General features: G+C 42.6%; 2 protein-coding genes and 2 non-coding genes across 6 annotated transcripts; 1 reads left to right on the forward strand and 3 right to left on the reverse strand.

The window, feature by feature from the left end:
- Positions 1-3244: 3244 nt before the first annotated feature.
- On the reverse strand, positions 3245-3333 carry LOC136478867 (small nucleolar RNA Z266). The gene has a single exon (XR_010764535.1). It is a non-coding gene; the product is annotated as a small nucleolar RNA Z266 (small nucleolar RNA).
- An 86-nt stretch (positions 3334-3419) lies between these two features.
- LOC136470557 (classical arabinogalactan protein 9-like) lies at positions 3420-3946 on the reverse strand. The gene is made up of 2 exons (XM_066468363.1): positions 3629-3946; positions 3420-3521 (listed from the first exon to the last, which is right to left on the reverse strand). The coding sequence occupies exons 1-2, from the start codon at positions 3944-3946 to the stop codon at positions 3420-3422; spliced, it is 420 nt and encodes a 139-aa protein (XP_066324460.1).
- On the reverse strand, positions 3426-3514 carry LOC136478863 (small nucleolar RNA Z266). Its single transcript, XR_010764532.1, has one exon. It is a non-coding gene; the product is annotated as a small nucleolar RNA Z266 (small nucleolar RNA).
- Positions 3947-4397: 451 nt separating the features above from the next.
- On the forward strand, positions 4398-11241 carry LOC136478057 (putative disease resistance protein RGA3). Of its 3 annotated transcripts, none has more exons than XR_010764172.1 (5): positions 4398-4792; positions 5188-6324; positions 6428-8425; positions 8697-9419; positions 11089-11241. XR_010764172.1 is itself a non-coding variant. In XM_066476381.1 (4 exons), the coding sequence occupies exons 1-4, from the start codon at positions 4517-4519 to the stop codon at positions 8862-8864; spliced, it is 3579 nt and encodes a 1192-aa protein (XP_066332478.1). In that variant the 5' UTR covers positions 4398-4516; the 3' UTR covers positions 8865-11241. The 3 variants fall into 3 exon arrangements, 1 of the variants encoding a protein (XP_066332478.1); XR_010764171.1 differs by having other exon boundaries at positions 8697-8924; XM_066476381.1 differs by having other exon boundaries at positions 8697-11241.
- Positions 11242-14084: the final 2843 nt, after the last annotated feature.

Here is a 14084-nt window from a genome sequence, read left to right on the forward strand (position 1 = left end):
TACCATGCTCAAGATGGTATATAAGGCTACCAAACCGAGCTAACACATTACACCTTTTCTTAACCCGATTTCGCAAAATAAATTACCAAACATGGCATTGTCTAACTATCAACGTACTTGAAAATATTCTAAGTCTTTTGAGCTGAACTTGATTCCAATTTGTATTTCTTGGCTATTAGAAATATTTGCTAGCAATGTTATTTTTCTACAGCAAGTATTTCATTGTCATCTATAAAGTTCATATTTCAATCTTTATTTAAGCGCTACATATATGTTCTATAGCATTTTTGTTCAATAAAAATTAGTTTTAAACCCTACTTGATATACATGAGTTATTGAATTAACTTTCGTTTAACATTTTTATTAGTCATTTTAGGTTACAAGAAATTGATCTACACACTTTATCACATGCACTAACACATAAACATGATGCTTATGACATATTTTAGTAAATGATTTAAGAAAAAGAAAAAATACTGGAATTCTGGATTTTTCCAATTTCTCTCATTAAAATATTTCAAAATTAAGAATGGGTTTAGTTACTTAAATTCAAAAAGTGAATCAAAGAATTTTAGTATCTAGTTATTAGTTAAAAAAATATTTATTAAAATACAAAAAAAGATTGAATAATTTTACTTTCTAATCATTTTTGCAGGTGTTACAAAAGTGTCGCCCCCTCATAGTGTAATAGGCCGACGTGTAGCACCTCTCGGTAGCCAGGGATCCTCCCAAATCCGAATCTGTACCCCATCTCCTACTCTCCATATAATACCTCTCCTCAACGCTTTGATTCCTCGGACTATGCTTCTCCATGAATAGGATATACTTGGACCTTCACCAGCCTCCATAAGTCTCCCATTCGGACAATGCTTAGCCATCAATAACTGGGCACATAGAGAATCAGGAGCCATCACCAGCTCTTGATTATTCTATTAACTTATAAGGCATCACGTTGTACTATTTGTTTGGTCATCACATTTTCCAATAATTTGATCTAATTTTCTATAAATGTTTTATTTGATTATTCTATTAACTTATAACAAGGCGCGCCACATTCTTCTCGTTTAAAGAAAACTCATGGGGGACCAGCTCGATGCGTCAACCAAACACGCGGTTGGAAACTTGGAACTACTAGATCATCAGTCTGCTCCATCGGTCCCTAGTCTCGGACGGTTCCTTCTCGTCGCGTGTTCGCCGGCGACGAGGGCAGGTGGGCCGGTCCCCTTCCCGGTCCCTTCCCGTCCCCCCTCCTTCTCTTCTGTAGAGTTTCCCTGGTGGAATAAGTGCCCAAATGAGTGTTTTGAGGACTCTCCTCCTCACTGTCGTCATCTTGGAGGTGGGCGAGCTCGCCGCGGTCATGGTGACTGACGGAAGCTTCCTCCAGATCGACGAGGTGAGTACTACAATAAAGCCCTTCTCTTCTTCTCATGTGCTTCGCCCTCCCCCGCTCCCTAGATTTCTGGGCGGCATGGTGCCGCTTCGATCCAGATCGAGCAAGGGTAGAGGCACGCCTGGCGACAACTTCAACAGCAGTGCCGACAAGGTCACCTACAACACCAACACAAGGAGGTGGTTGGTAGGGATTCGAGTGCCTCGGGTCCTCGCGTCCCTGGGCGAGCGGATCCTGCAGGTCGGAGGCGTGGAACACGCGCATCGGCGCGCCTTCTCGGCCTTCTTCGTCTCCAGCGCCTGCGTCCATGGAGGCCGGGGTCGGCTGCATCTCCCGAGTGGTGGAGGTTGCGCCGGCCTTCGCGTCCGTAGTGGGGACCATTGCGGCGGTGCTGTTCGCTGCTGCAGGTTCCTGCGTCCGTCCCGTCTTCGACTTCCTCGGCGCTTTCGATCCGTTCGGTGCGGGTGTGGCCTACCTGCTGCGCTATGGGGTCCATCTTCTGAGGGCTAGGCCCCACCAGTGCAACGTGTATCACATGGAGGAGGCTACGCTTTCATGGGCGGTTCCATGCCCATTGGAGAGGCATAGTTGACGTCACGAGGTGGCCATCTCTTGCTCCGTGGGTCTGCCAGGCACAGCAAGTTTATATTCTCTGTCAATCTATTTTTTTTATTTGTACACATGGAAGTGGTAACACAGCCATTGGTGCGGGTTAACCGCCGATGTCAGTTGAAGCTGGTCCTCGGATTTTTTTTTCTTTTGCATCGGTGGCTATGGATCCATATTCTTGACTCCGGTGAAGCGTCCATCCTATATACGATTCAAGACTATTTGTCCTCGAAGACACAGGCCGATTAGACAGTCGAGGGGAGCGCCGGTTGTTCTATCAGAGTACGAAAACGAGAACCCTCGATATTTCTATCGTGGCCACTTCTCGTGGACCATGTGGCCTCGACGGGCCCCGCGCCCCGACGGAAGTATTACTTATGTCTACAGAAGCAATTCAGAGTAGCTTTAAGGCCCTGTTTGTTTCAGCTTTTCTGAGTCTCGCTTATAAACTGAGTAGGCTTATCTGATAAGTCACGATCTAGAGAATCTGCTCTCTGAATAAGCTGGGTATTTGGCTGTCCTGATTATTTCTGGTAGATTATCTGTCCTGAATGTAAATTGACCTATGTACCCCTAAGGCTGATGATACCTCTTTTGGTTCGTCACAATAATCTGAAGACAATGGTGGGAATATTTTTAAAGTTTGAGATAGCAATATGGTTCCATTAAGTTGCAATGTACAATAATAGTCGAAAATAACATCCATTTGGGTAATGTAATTGCTACAAAATACTCAAGTTTCTAACCATGAATCACCCAACCAACGCATTAGCAATAGCATCACGGAAAGCACACATATTCATATCATCCGCTAACTGAACAAATTGATTCATCATTCCAGCCAACCAACTGTGTTAGGAGCCTAGGACAGCACAAATCCCAGTCCAAAGACACTGCAACTGAACAAATAACCCTAAGTTATACTACCAAAACACAAAGAGCTCTAGTAACATTCAACAGATAAGCCATATAATACAAATAGTAAGGGAGGATAGGCATGCCATTAACAAAATGAAGCAAAGATGTACATACTGCTAACAATAAAAAAAACAGAATGCAGCAGAATACTAAATAGATGCATGGCTAGCCTCGTTCGGCTTGCTGAAACTTGACTGAAATGAGCTGAAAACATTGTTCTGGCTGAAATGTTGTGAGAGAAAAATACTATTCTGGCTGAAAAAAGAAGCCGAATAAGTCGGATTTAAGGTAAACCGAACGGGGCTGTAGCAGAAAATTAAACAATAGCATGGCAGGTCGGACAGAATGTATGCCTCAAGAGTTAAGTTCATAAGGAAACTTCACACATCTAATTGATTCATCATTCCTTGCCAATGAACTATTCTATGAAAACACAAAAGCAGCAGTGCACCGATATCAACAATGGGCACTTATACAAGTGTCGCATAATGCAGAACACTAATCAGTGGACTGGCAGTTCAGACTGAATGTATGCCTCAAAAGTTAAGCTCATAAGGTAACTTCGCACATCTAATTGGTTCATCACTCCTGCCAACCCACTGCACTGAATGCAATTGAAACAAGCGATATTGGATTGTCACAAGTGGACGCAAAGGACTGAAACGGAAAATGTCCCACCCGTGAAAATCAACTGCTGGAGCACCTAATCACCTTGCTGTACGGCAGCCGGCGCCCTTGCTGTAGATCCAAAGAAGGGGATGGGAGGGCCGCCGGCGCACTGGCTGGAGCACCGGCGGAGGGGGAGGGGAGGGGAGCCGGCACAATGCCTGGAGATCGAAGGAGGGGAGGGGACGGCTGCCGGCGCACTGGCTGGAGCACCGGCGGTGGGGGAGGGGAGGCCTGGCGTTGGGGAATGGGAGGCAGCGGCGGATCTGGTGAGAGGAGGGAGTGTCGGGCCAGAGGGGAATGGGAGGCGGCGGGGAGGGAGCGAACGGGGGAGGGAGAGAGCACGGGGGAGGGAGAGAGCATGGGACCGCTCAGGTCTTGAGGGAGGGGTACGGAGAGGAAAAGCCTTCGCGATTTCGGAAAAGCGGGGTCTTGCTCGTGATTTCGGATATGTTGCGGGCGACCAGAGATCGCAGAAGCGCGTTCGCTTTTTGGCCCTGATCGCAGGGCGTTTATGCGAGATTATTTGCTTATTGAGCTTAGAAGCTGAGTAAACGCTGTCCCAAACAGGGCCTAACTTACCTGTGCTCTGAGAAATTCTTTTCTCACACCGGTATAATGTGTTTTAACGTTATATATTAAAAGTTGTTGTAAAAAAACCCAATTGGATTCCGTGTTTAAAAAAATCCATTCCGCCTATAACGACTTCACGCGCACTGGGAGGCGGAGTGTCGGAGTGAGTTTCCATTCCGCGTTACCCTTCTAAAAAAATCCATTCCGTAGTGGTAGGCGGAGTGGACAGAGTGACAGATATTTCACTTCTCGCACCTGCAGACTTCAGTTGTTAAATAGTCGAGCCGTTCTTAAAAAAGAAGAAGAAGAAGAAGAAGACGTCGAGCCGTTGACCTGCGATCTGCGGAGTCGTTAGCATCCATGGCTGGTGTCGGGGAAGCGCTGGTGTCCGTAGTGCTCAAGGAGGTGTTGCGCAACCTGGGATCTGCTGTCGGGGAGCAGATCAAGGCGCGATGGAAGCTAGAGCAAGACATGGAGTACATCAAGTGCACGCTGGTGGTAGTGCAAGCGGTACTCAAGGATGCCGAGAGGCGGTCCGTGAGGGAGGAACCGGTCAGGCTGTGGCTCAAAATGCTCAAGAATGCCGCCTACGACATATCCGATATGCTCGATGAATTTGAAATCAAATTGTCACAGGTAGATCTTCTCTTGCGTGTGCTCTAAAAAACATAGACTTCTTCGTAATAGCACCAATTACAGTCCTGTGTCCTGAACTACTGCAGCAATCATCTTCATATGTTTTTGTTACCTCTTTCATTTAGGCATATACTACTGTGCAAGATGCTTAGACATGGCCACATGGGTGCTTGAAGAGAGACGATGTTAGTCACATCATTGAGCACTTGTACAAAAGTTAATCTCTCTGATGGAACCAATTGTTAGATAGGTTCAACACGTTGTTATATAACATTGTGTAGGTTATTTGGTAATACTAAGACTGTCTGCTGACAAGCTGTGCATCAGTTATTTAGGAACTTCGTTCGTTTTTTTCCCTTTTAAAACCTATTTCAATTTAATTCCATATTGAACAGGGGACAATCTCTAGCTTTGTTGCAAAGTTTTCTATGGGTAAAAAGCTGAAGAATATGAGAGAAAAGCTAGCAAACATAGCAGCACAGAGGACACAGTTCGGATTCATGCTAGACGCCTGTTCAACAGACGAGGAAGAGATCAAGAAGAGACAAACAACATCAAAGATCAATAGAGCAACTATTGTTGGAAGGCACAAAGAGAAGGAGGAAATTGTAACATTGTTAAACTTAGATGATGAAAAAGAAACACTGGTAATCCCTATCTTCGGGTTTGGGGGTATTGGTAAAACCATATTAGCTAAATTGGTTTTCAATGATGACCGGATGCAAAGTTTCGATTTGAGAGCATGGGTTTTTGTGTCTCCACATTTTGATCTAAGAATGATTGGGAAGAGTATAATTTCACAGATCAAAGGGAAGGTTGACTGTTTAGATGATCTACAGGCAGTAAGTAATTGTCTTGAAGAGACACTGGATGGTAAAAGTTGCTTGATTGTTTTGGATGACCTATGGGAAAGCAATTGCTTTCGGTTGGGTGAATTAATGTTGATGTTAAGCAGCTTTAAGAAGGAAAGTATGGTTAGGGTGATTGTAACAACACGGAATGAAGAAGTTGCAAGGAACATAGGTACAGTCGCTCCATACAAGCTGAAGCCACTGTCTGATGATTATTGTTGGGCATTGTTCAGACAGATTGCTTTTCAATCTGGTTGCACTTTAGGAGAAGGCGATACGGATGCGCTGGAAAGCATAGGGCAGACAATTGCAAAGAAGTGTAAAGGAGTGCCATTAGCAGCTCAAGCTCTTGGGTTCATGCTGCGCACTAAAGATGTCTGGGAGTGGGAAAATATGAGAGATAGTGAGATTTGGGAGGGACCATCCACAGATGATGTGCTTCCATCGCTGAAACTTAGTTATTACCATATGCCTCCTTACTTGAAACTATGCTTTTCCTATTGCTCAGTGTTTCCTAAAGGTTGTGAAATACATAGGGATAATCTAATCCAACAGTGGATATCCCTTGGGTTCATTCATTCCAGTTCTAGGAAGGATTTAACACTCGAGAAGATTGGAGAAAACTACGTGAATGAACTTTTGGGAATGTCCTTTCTCCAATACTCTAGGATAACATCCTTGGTGAGTCAAAAAATATACCTAAGTAATCTAATCCTTATCTTGTATTAAATATTTTCAGTGACCTTTTAGGATACGTCTAATTAATATACTCTGAATATTTCAGATTACGGAGGACACAAAGAATTGTATGCTGCTTAGCATGCACGACCTAATTCATGATCTTGCAAGATCTGTTATGGATGATGAGCTACTACTCATGGATGGAAAAAAGGACTACGATTCTGAATATGGCAATTACCGGTATGCATTAGTAGTCAATTGCCCAAGGCAAACAGCTTCATGCAGTGATGTTCCTGCTAAGTTAAGAGCTTTGCATGTTTTTGATTGTGGTGAAATTCCGATGTCTTTGTATAGTAAATCCTTGCGTGTACTAGATTTAAGCAAGTGCTCCAATGGGAACCTACCAGCTTATATTGGCAAATTGAAGCAATTGAGGTATCTTTCTGCTGTTGGCATGCAACATGAACAGATTCCTGAGCACGTCACTGGCCTTTCAAACCTGATCTATTTGAAACTAAGTGGGTCTCCAAAAATTTCAAAGCTGCCAGACTCAGTAAACAAACTCAGAAGCTTGCTACATCTAGACCTGTCTGGATGCTGTGAGCTTTGTTCATTACCAGAATCATTCAGTGACCTGCAGAACCTCACACATTTGGACCTGGCACATTGTTCTGCTCTTTATTCTTTGCCGAAGTCTTTCGGGAGGCTAAGTGAACTTCACTATTTGAACCTGTCATGTTGCTTTAAACTAAATCTACTGGTTGGCATGGAGAATATATGTTGTGTTACTAGCCTACAGTATCTAAACCTGTCCCGTTGTCCAAGTCTCATCTATCTACCTGAATCTGTAAGCAATCTAAAGAATCTCCAGACTTTAGATCTCTCAGGATGTCAGTGGATAGAGAATTTTCCACAAAGTTTATGTGAAATTACCAGCCTCAAATTTCTGCTAATACAAGGATGTTCGCCCTGGTTGCAAAAGCGTGTCAGGGAGTCTCAGTTCAAAAATGATATTCTGACATTGCCCAAGTTTATTGTTCAAAGAGCAATGTTTGGGAAGTGTAGCAATATTTCACGGCTACAATCTGTATATCCAGCTGAACTAGAAATTGAGTGCCTTGAAAATGTGACATGTATTGAAGAAATTGGTGCAGTAAATTTGGCAGCTAAATCAACACTATACAATTTGACAATGGCATGGACACCTGCAGTTGAACGCTTTGTGGAGGATGAAGCATTGCTGCAAAATTTACAGCCTCCTGAAAGTCTAGTTACTTTGAAACTGCAAAGCTACATGGCAACTTCCTTTTCTGGATGGATGATAGACTTGGCGTCTTGTCTACCAGATCTTGTTCGCATTGAGATGGTAGATTTACCCAGATGCGAACATTTACCACCGTTTGGCCAATTACAAAATTTGGAGCAGCTGATTCTGAAGAGAATGCCTATCCTAAGGAAACTGGGAGTGGATATTTGTGGTGGCAATGGAGCATTTAAAAAACTAAGAGAGCTTACCTTGGCTAATCTTGGTAACCTCGAGGAGTGGGTCACCAAAGTTTCAGCAAAGGGTGAGTTTATGTTCCCTAGCCTTTACAAGTTGGAAATCTGTCATTGCCCTAAGTTAAGGTTGAAGCCATGCCTTCCTAGGGCAAATGAATGGAGAATAGAAGCAAGTGATGAAGTTGTAGCAAGTCAATATGATGCAGCCTCATCATCCTCTTTGATGCTATCAAAACTGCATGTTAGAAGTTGCCGACTTCTGCCCAGCAAATGGGCACTGCTTCAATTTATCCCCACTCTTGAGGTATTGGAAATCTCAAATTACCACGGGCCGACATTGCCAGAAGGCATTCGTTTTCTGGTATCACTCCGATCACTGCAGATAGATGGCTGTCATAGTGTGGAGCTATCAGAAGAACTGAGAATCCTGTCATCACTGCAGGAACTCATTATTTCTGGCTGCACTAGACTTAGGACTCTGCCTGAATACGTACTGACATTTACTGCTCTGAAGAAATTGGAAATCAATGATAATGACGCATTGCAAAGATGGTTCAGGGGCCATTATAACTGGATCAGGCATAGCGACATAAAAGATAAGGTAACTTTAGGCACTCACTAGCCAGTATTAAGTTAGTTCTGTCGAAGCTCTATTTTCTTTTACTGGTGGAGGAATAGCATAAAGCATTCATGGTTGCTACTCCATGTGACCGGTACTTTTTCATTTAGCATTGCTTGTGTCCCAAACTGAGGAAGCCATCTTCTAACAGTGGGTATTGTGCTAATATTAGTATAAATACGGCACAACTTTAAAATCAGATGTTCATTTGATTGAATTGAGACTAGAGTTCTAACACGATTGGTGTCTCCAGATTTATTTTGATGGCAAGTTGATGAAACATTCACCCGAGGATGACCGCAAAGCCAACATCTGGGAGGGAAGCAATAGCCCTGCAGATACAAAAGAATGGGGTCAAGATGAAGATCTCGAATATTTTACCATGTATGGATATGGTGAATCATCACGGGCGGGGCGCTGAACTTGATGGAATACTCTTGAGACAGTTTTGCATGAATGTCGCATACCTGCTACACTCGAGGTAAGAGATTTATCTGTCCGACAGATCTTTTGGTACTAAATCTATTAGATTTCATAGAACATCACATGTATATCGTGTGAGCGCGGCGGCCCCTTGTTCCCATCCCCGGTCTTCTTCTTCCCAGTCTCGGCCTTATCTCCCATCCGTCGCTCTCTCCCCCTTCTCTCTATTTCTATCCCATCTCTCTCAGCTGCTGGGAGCGAGGGGTGCAGCTCTGGTGGAGGTGGCGAGTTAGAGCGCGTAGGGAGGAACAACCTCCTTGGATCCATGGCGTGGAGGTGCCATTAGCTCGCTAGGATCCCGGCGGCCCCAGGCAGTCGGACTCTCCACTCGCGATGAGAAGCGGTGGCTTGCCTGTCTTCAGATGCATTTAGGCGTCGTGGATGTGTCGTGTAGTTGAAGGGGTTGCGTTCGTCTTCGGCGAGTCGTCCTCAACTCCGAGAGATCTAGCAGCGAGGAGCACAACGACAGGCTCTGGATCTCAACGTTTGCCAGGTGAGCTGCAGGTTTTTGCACTGCGAGGAAATCGTTTCTTATGGATTTCCGACTTCTCTCATCCAACTTTATAGATTGGATTGTTATAATTCCAGTTCCGCCTCTGCTACCGCATCCAGGATTTCACAACGATGAACAAGATTAGTGCAGTGTTCTAACACCTCCTTGAGTTTGTGCCTTCATAATTTATTTATTTTTTGGCGAAGTTCATAATTTATTTGGGTGCCGCAATATTCAAATGAGATGTATGCCACAAAGTTCAGTAGAGGCTCAATAAGTCTAATGAGTTGCAGCCTGTTCGCTTGCTCGTAAACGATCGTGAATTTCCAACCGGGAATAGTGTTTTTCTCTCACACCAAACCAGCCAGCAGTAAATAATCCACGATACGATACGGCCTCCCGAACAGGCCGCATCTGTGCAACTATTTCATACAGAGGAGTGAGGTCAATCGTACTGCCAGATGGACTAAAGAGATTGGTTATAAGTGAATATTATCTTATGATCGTCATGTTGATTACGTATGAGCCATAGAGTACTGAAGGAAATGGAGCAGTTCTTTCACCATTTGCTATTTTGTAGTGGCATAGTTTCAGTATTCACAATTAATAATAACCCTAGACATAACTAGAAATCTCTTCTCATGGTGAGATGTATGCTAATACACATCATACTTGTGGAAAGCATGTTGTGTGTTAGCATGCCGTAACTCAAGGGTTATTATACTGAAATAATAGAGGCTAATGGTTGGAGCAGATGAGATGTATGCTAACACACAACATACTTTCCACAATGATATTTTGCATGTTTCATATCTCAGGCTTCTTGACATAACTAGAAATCTCTTCTCATGGTGTAAAGTATGCTGTGTGTTAGCATGCCCCAACTCGCCACTGGATTTGCCTTGTGGAAGCTCTCAAGAATTGGATTTTTTGTGTCAGTAATTTTAGCATAACAAAATTTTGAAAACCATATGTTGTGCTTTTTTCTGCTCAGGGAAGAGATGGTCCTACAAATATCTGCTCGTCAGAACTATTAGTTTGTAGCTCTCTGTCCTACCATGCATTAAATTATGTACTCTTGACAATGGTTACTTGTATACCATACCATAAAGGCTTAAATGAGTATAATCTAATAAATGGAATTTTTTTAAATGATCCCATTGCAAGTAACTTTTGGTTTCTTGGAAATTGATGTCTATCGAATGAAACAACACCCACGGTCACCATTTTAATCCAATTTTGGAAAAAAAAATCCAATATGAGAGCGGCCTTTATTATGAGCCTTGAGATTCAACCATCATATTCTTCTACATGTGTAGACTGCAGCTATTATTTGTGTAATACCTGTGCTACTGCCATTCTGTTTTTTTTTCTCCCTTTGGACATGTGGGTTACTCTTGGAAGAAATACACAGGATGTTAGAGTTGAAAATTGATTTGGGAAAAGGAGGGCAAATAGAATGTCTTACGGACCAGTAATTTATTTATTGAATATTACATCGTGCATTAAGAAATATCATTTAACATTTCCTTGGTAAATGGCTACGGCCTCAATGGTTCTTTGCAGATTATTGTAAGCCATATTTCTGTTTTTTTCTTTTCTTTTTTTGGCTTGCATCTATTTTCTATGTCATACCATGCGCTGATGTACTGTGTGTGCCAAATTGCAGGTAACTGATAGGGCTTTGACTACTTTGCTCTGATGATGATACTCGTGATTTGATTTTTCATGATCACAATGGCCATTGCTACAGGAGGCTACAGGATTATCTATGTAGATGTACCATTAATCCATTATATGCATAATGATAATAGGTTTTATCTTTGGTCTTCTTTTTTTGTAAAACTGTTGTCAACGAGTGAATTCTTTAGTTCTTTTGGCCTTGTCTCACTCCCTGAATGTAGCTTTGTGATCTCATATGTTTTACTTACTTATCTATGGCCTTTGTAGTGTTTTACCTGTCAACTCAAGATTATAAACCGTTTATGCTTTTTTTAGGAAATTAGCCATTATGATTTTTTTTCTGTTGATAAATGAAGCAATTCCCTGATGGACCTGCTAAAATTCAAGTTGCGGAAGAGAAGTCACGGTAGGGCGCCCTTTTGGGCGCCTGATGTTCTAGTCTCTTAAAAGATATTTGGCCACGCGCTCGCACCATATTTGGCCACGTCGCCCGCTGGCCGTTGGATCCGACGAGCAAGCAACGTAGTCCGTCGTCCTCCGTCCGATGCGGTAGCGATTCAGGTCTTTGCCCGATTCTCTCATCCGATGGCTCGCGAAGTTTCTTGGGCCCTTGGCCCGTCGTGCTCCCTGGGAGAGCGGGCGGCAGCGAGGGCACGGCGACCGGCGAGGAGACGCGGTCGCCCAGCGTGGCACAGGCGCCGCCGCCAAGCACCCCGTGCTCTCTAGACGCGAGCGCAGCGGCGGTGGCGGAAGCTCCTCTGTGTGAGGCGAAGAGCGAGGCCACTACCGAGTCACAGCAAGAGAGACAAAAGAGCACGAAGTGCTCGTCGTCACCTTCGCCGGAGATCACGCCCACAGAGAGCTCTGCTCTCCTTCAACAAGGTAAACTCGAGCCAAATCCCTCATATATGGCTATATCTAGCTCCTTCAACTGGTTGCGCATCCCGTTTGAATGCTTCTTGATGTGGATCTGTAGCGGTTTGGTCCTTCCTTCTCTGTATGTGTTTGCTTGTTAGGACAAGAAAATGAATAGTACAAGCTAATAAGAACTTGCACATTGGTACTAATCCATGCAGAAACTTGTGAAAATCATAGGAAAATAACAATAGATTCAAATACTATGAAATTAATTTTCTTAGATTCATAACATAATCCTCTACCTTTTTAAAATATGTTTGCATATGTTACTCGAACCAAAATTTATTTATTTATTGTAATGTGCAGAACTTGAATAAATGCGAAAAAAATTCCCAGAGGGCTGTACAAAATTTGAACACCAATTTAGCTTGAGAAATCCATATGCACATGTATTCTTTATTTATTCTAATGCGCAGAACTTGAATAAATACAAAATAAATTCCCGAGGGCTCAACAAATTTCAACACCAATTTTGTTGGATCAGTTGTGATATGCCCTTAGCTTGAGAAATCCATATGCACATGTACCTTTACATTATAATGAATTATGCCCTTTAGTTAACTTACTTTGGCAAAAATTATTAGCTCTCTGTCACAACGATAGTAGTAGGCAGAATAATATGATCTTGTGGTGAAAACATTATTTTTTCTACAACCACACTTATGTCCTGTTGAGTGGTTTGACAAAGGACCATACTCTAATCTATAGCTCATTTGTTTATCAAAGTGGATTGGTTTAGCAAGTGTAGAAATAGAACCTAGGTAACAGGATTAACTTCTAGCTTACCTCCTGGAAGTTTGCTTTCCCTATCAGTTGATGCTACTTGTATTTTCTTCAACTGTAGACTGCATCTAAAATCCTCATGTGAATGATTATTTTTGCCTATGCCATTTTGTATTTCAGGCTATCGTACCAGCCCATCGTCATGACAGGTGAAACAAGGATGATGATGAATCAGATAGTATGAAGGACAAGGACACTGAAGCTCACCTGGACAATGCTTGTCTTTGCACCTACAAAGTCTTGCTGGCAGCCAAGTCTATGACCTGGTACTAGTACCTTCCTGAGCTTATGATATGAGTTGTTTTCAACAATACACATATCACCTATTTGATACTTGATAGTTCGTATTTCACATTTATATAGTAGCTGTTTTGTTTTTATTGTCCAAAGTGAGCTCCAACATCACATCAAAATTAAAACAAATTTTCTAGGGTCAAATCATTGTGGTCACCGATATACTCATAATAGTTGCATAAACTCAAATATGAGCGCTACAAGATGAAATTAAATTTAAATGTACAGAGACTGGTCATATTGTTTGATATGCCACATAGAAATAGAGAGATTTTGGTCAATGCAGATCAACCTAAAAAAATGAAAGTCCAATTTTTACAATCTAACTATTTTATTCAGTGTTATTTTATTTGTGTGGTCATCTAATTTTAAGCATTTTTGAGCATTAGTGTGCAAATAGAGAGCCATATAAAACGCCTTCATAAAGGCTTGAGCCATTTCGCAGAAGATTTAAAGCATGGTATTCAAATCGATTGTGCATTTTTCTCTCTCTCTCAATTGCAGAAGGGAAGATACCTCCAAATAAACTTTCACTCCTTGCTCCAGTTCCGGCCATTAGCATGTATGAAAAAAGGAGGCTTGGCTCACCATAGCAAGCCTTTGATATATTTTACACAGCGGGGGCAAGAGGTTCTTGAAGTCTAAGCAGATTGCAAGCCATGCTTCTTAATTTCGTGATACTTAGCTTTTCTAACTTCACTACCTCTATTCTAATCTTCTTCCCACATCAACAAGGAATACAGGTTGTTTACTCACGAGTTTGTGGAGCACTTCAATATATCGTTGTCGTCCACCAGAATCCTGTAGACGGGCTCAGCGGGTCGATGACACTGAAAAACAAACAGCTTCCCGAAGGATACTTGCTTTTGCTTCCTTGCTAAATGCAATTAAACTAGTAGCTATACTACCCTATTTGAAATAGGATAATTGGATGACTCGCCATTTCTAATGCCCGTGCAAACATGTGTAATACAGATTTGCTAAGTT

This window comes from Miscanthus floridulus, chromosome 8 (genome assembly GCF_019320115.1).
Source record: "Miscanthus floridulus cultivar M001 chromosome 8, ASM1932011v1, whole genome shotgun sequence".
Taxonomy (NCBI): Eukaryota; Viridiplantae; Streptophyta; class Magnoliopsida; order Poales; family Poaceae; genus Miscanthus; species Miscanthus floridulus.

Coding starts and splice junctions, on each gene's coding strand:
- LOC136470557 (XM_066468363.1), bottom strand. CDS start 3,946: ATGCTCTCTCCCTCCCCCGTGCTCTCTCCCTCCCCCGTTCGCTCCCTC. Junction 3,522..3,628: donor GCCGGCTGCCGTACAGCAAG/GTGATTAGGTGC, acceptor AATTGCATTCAG/TGCAGTGGGTTGGCAGGAGT.
- LOC136478057 (XM_066476381.1), top strand. CDS start 4,517: ATGGCTGGTGTCGGGGAAGCGCTGGTGTCCGTAGTGCTCAAGGAGGTG. Junction 4,793..5,187: donor TTGAAATCAAATTGTCACAG/GTAGATCTTCTC, acceptor CATATTGAACAG/GGGACAATCTCTAGCTTTGT. Junction 6,325..6,427: donor ACTCTAGGATAACATCCTTG/GTGAGTCAAAAA, acceptor TGAATATTTCAG/ATTACGGAGGACACAAAGAA.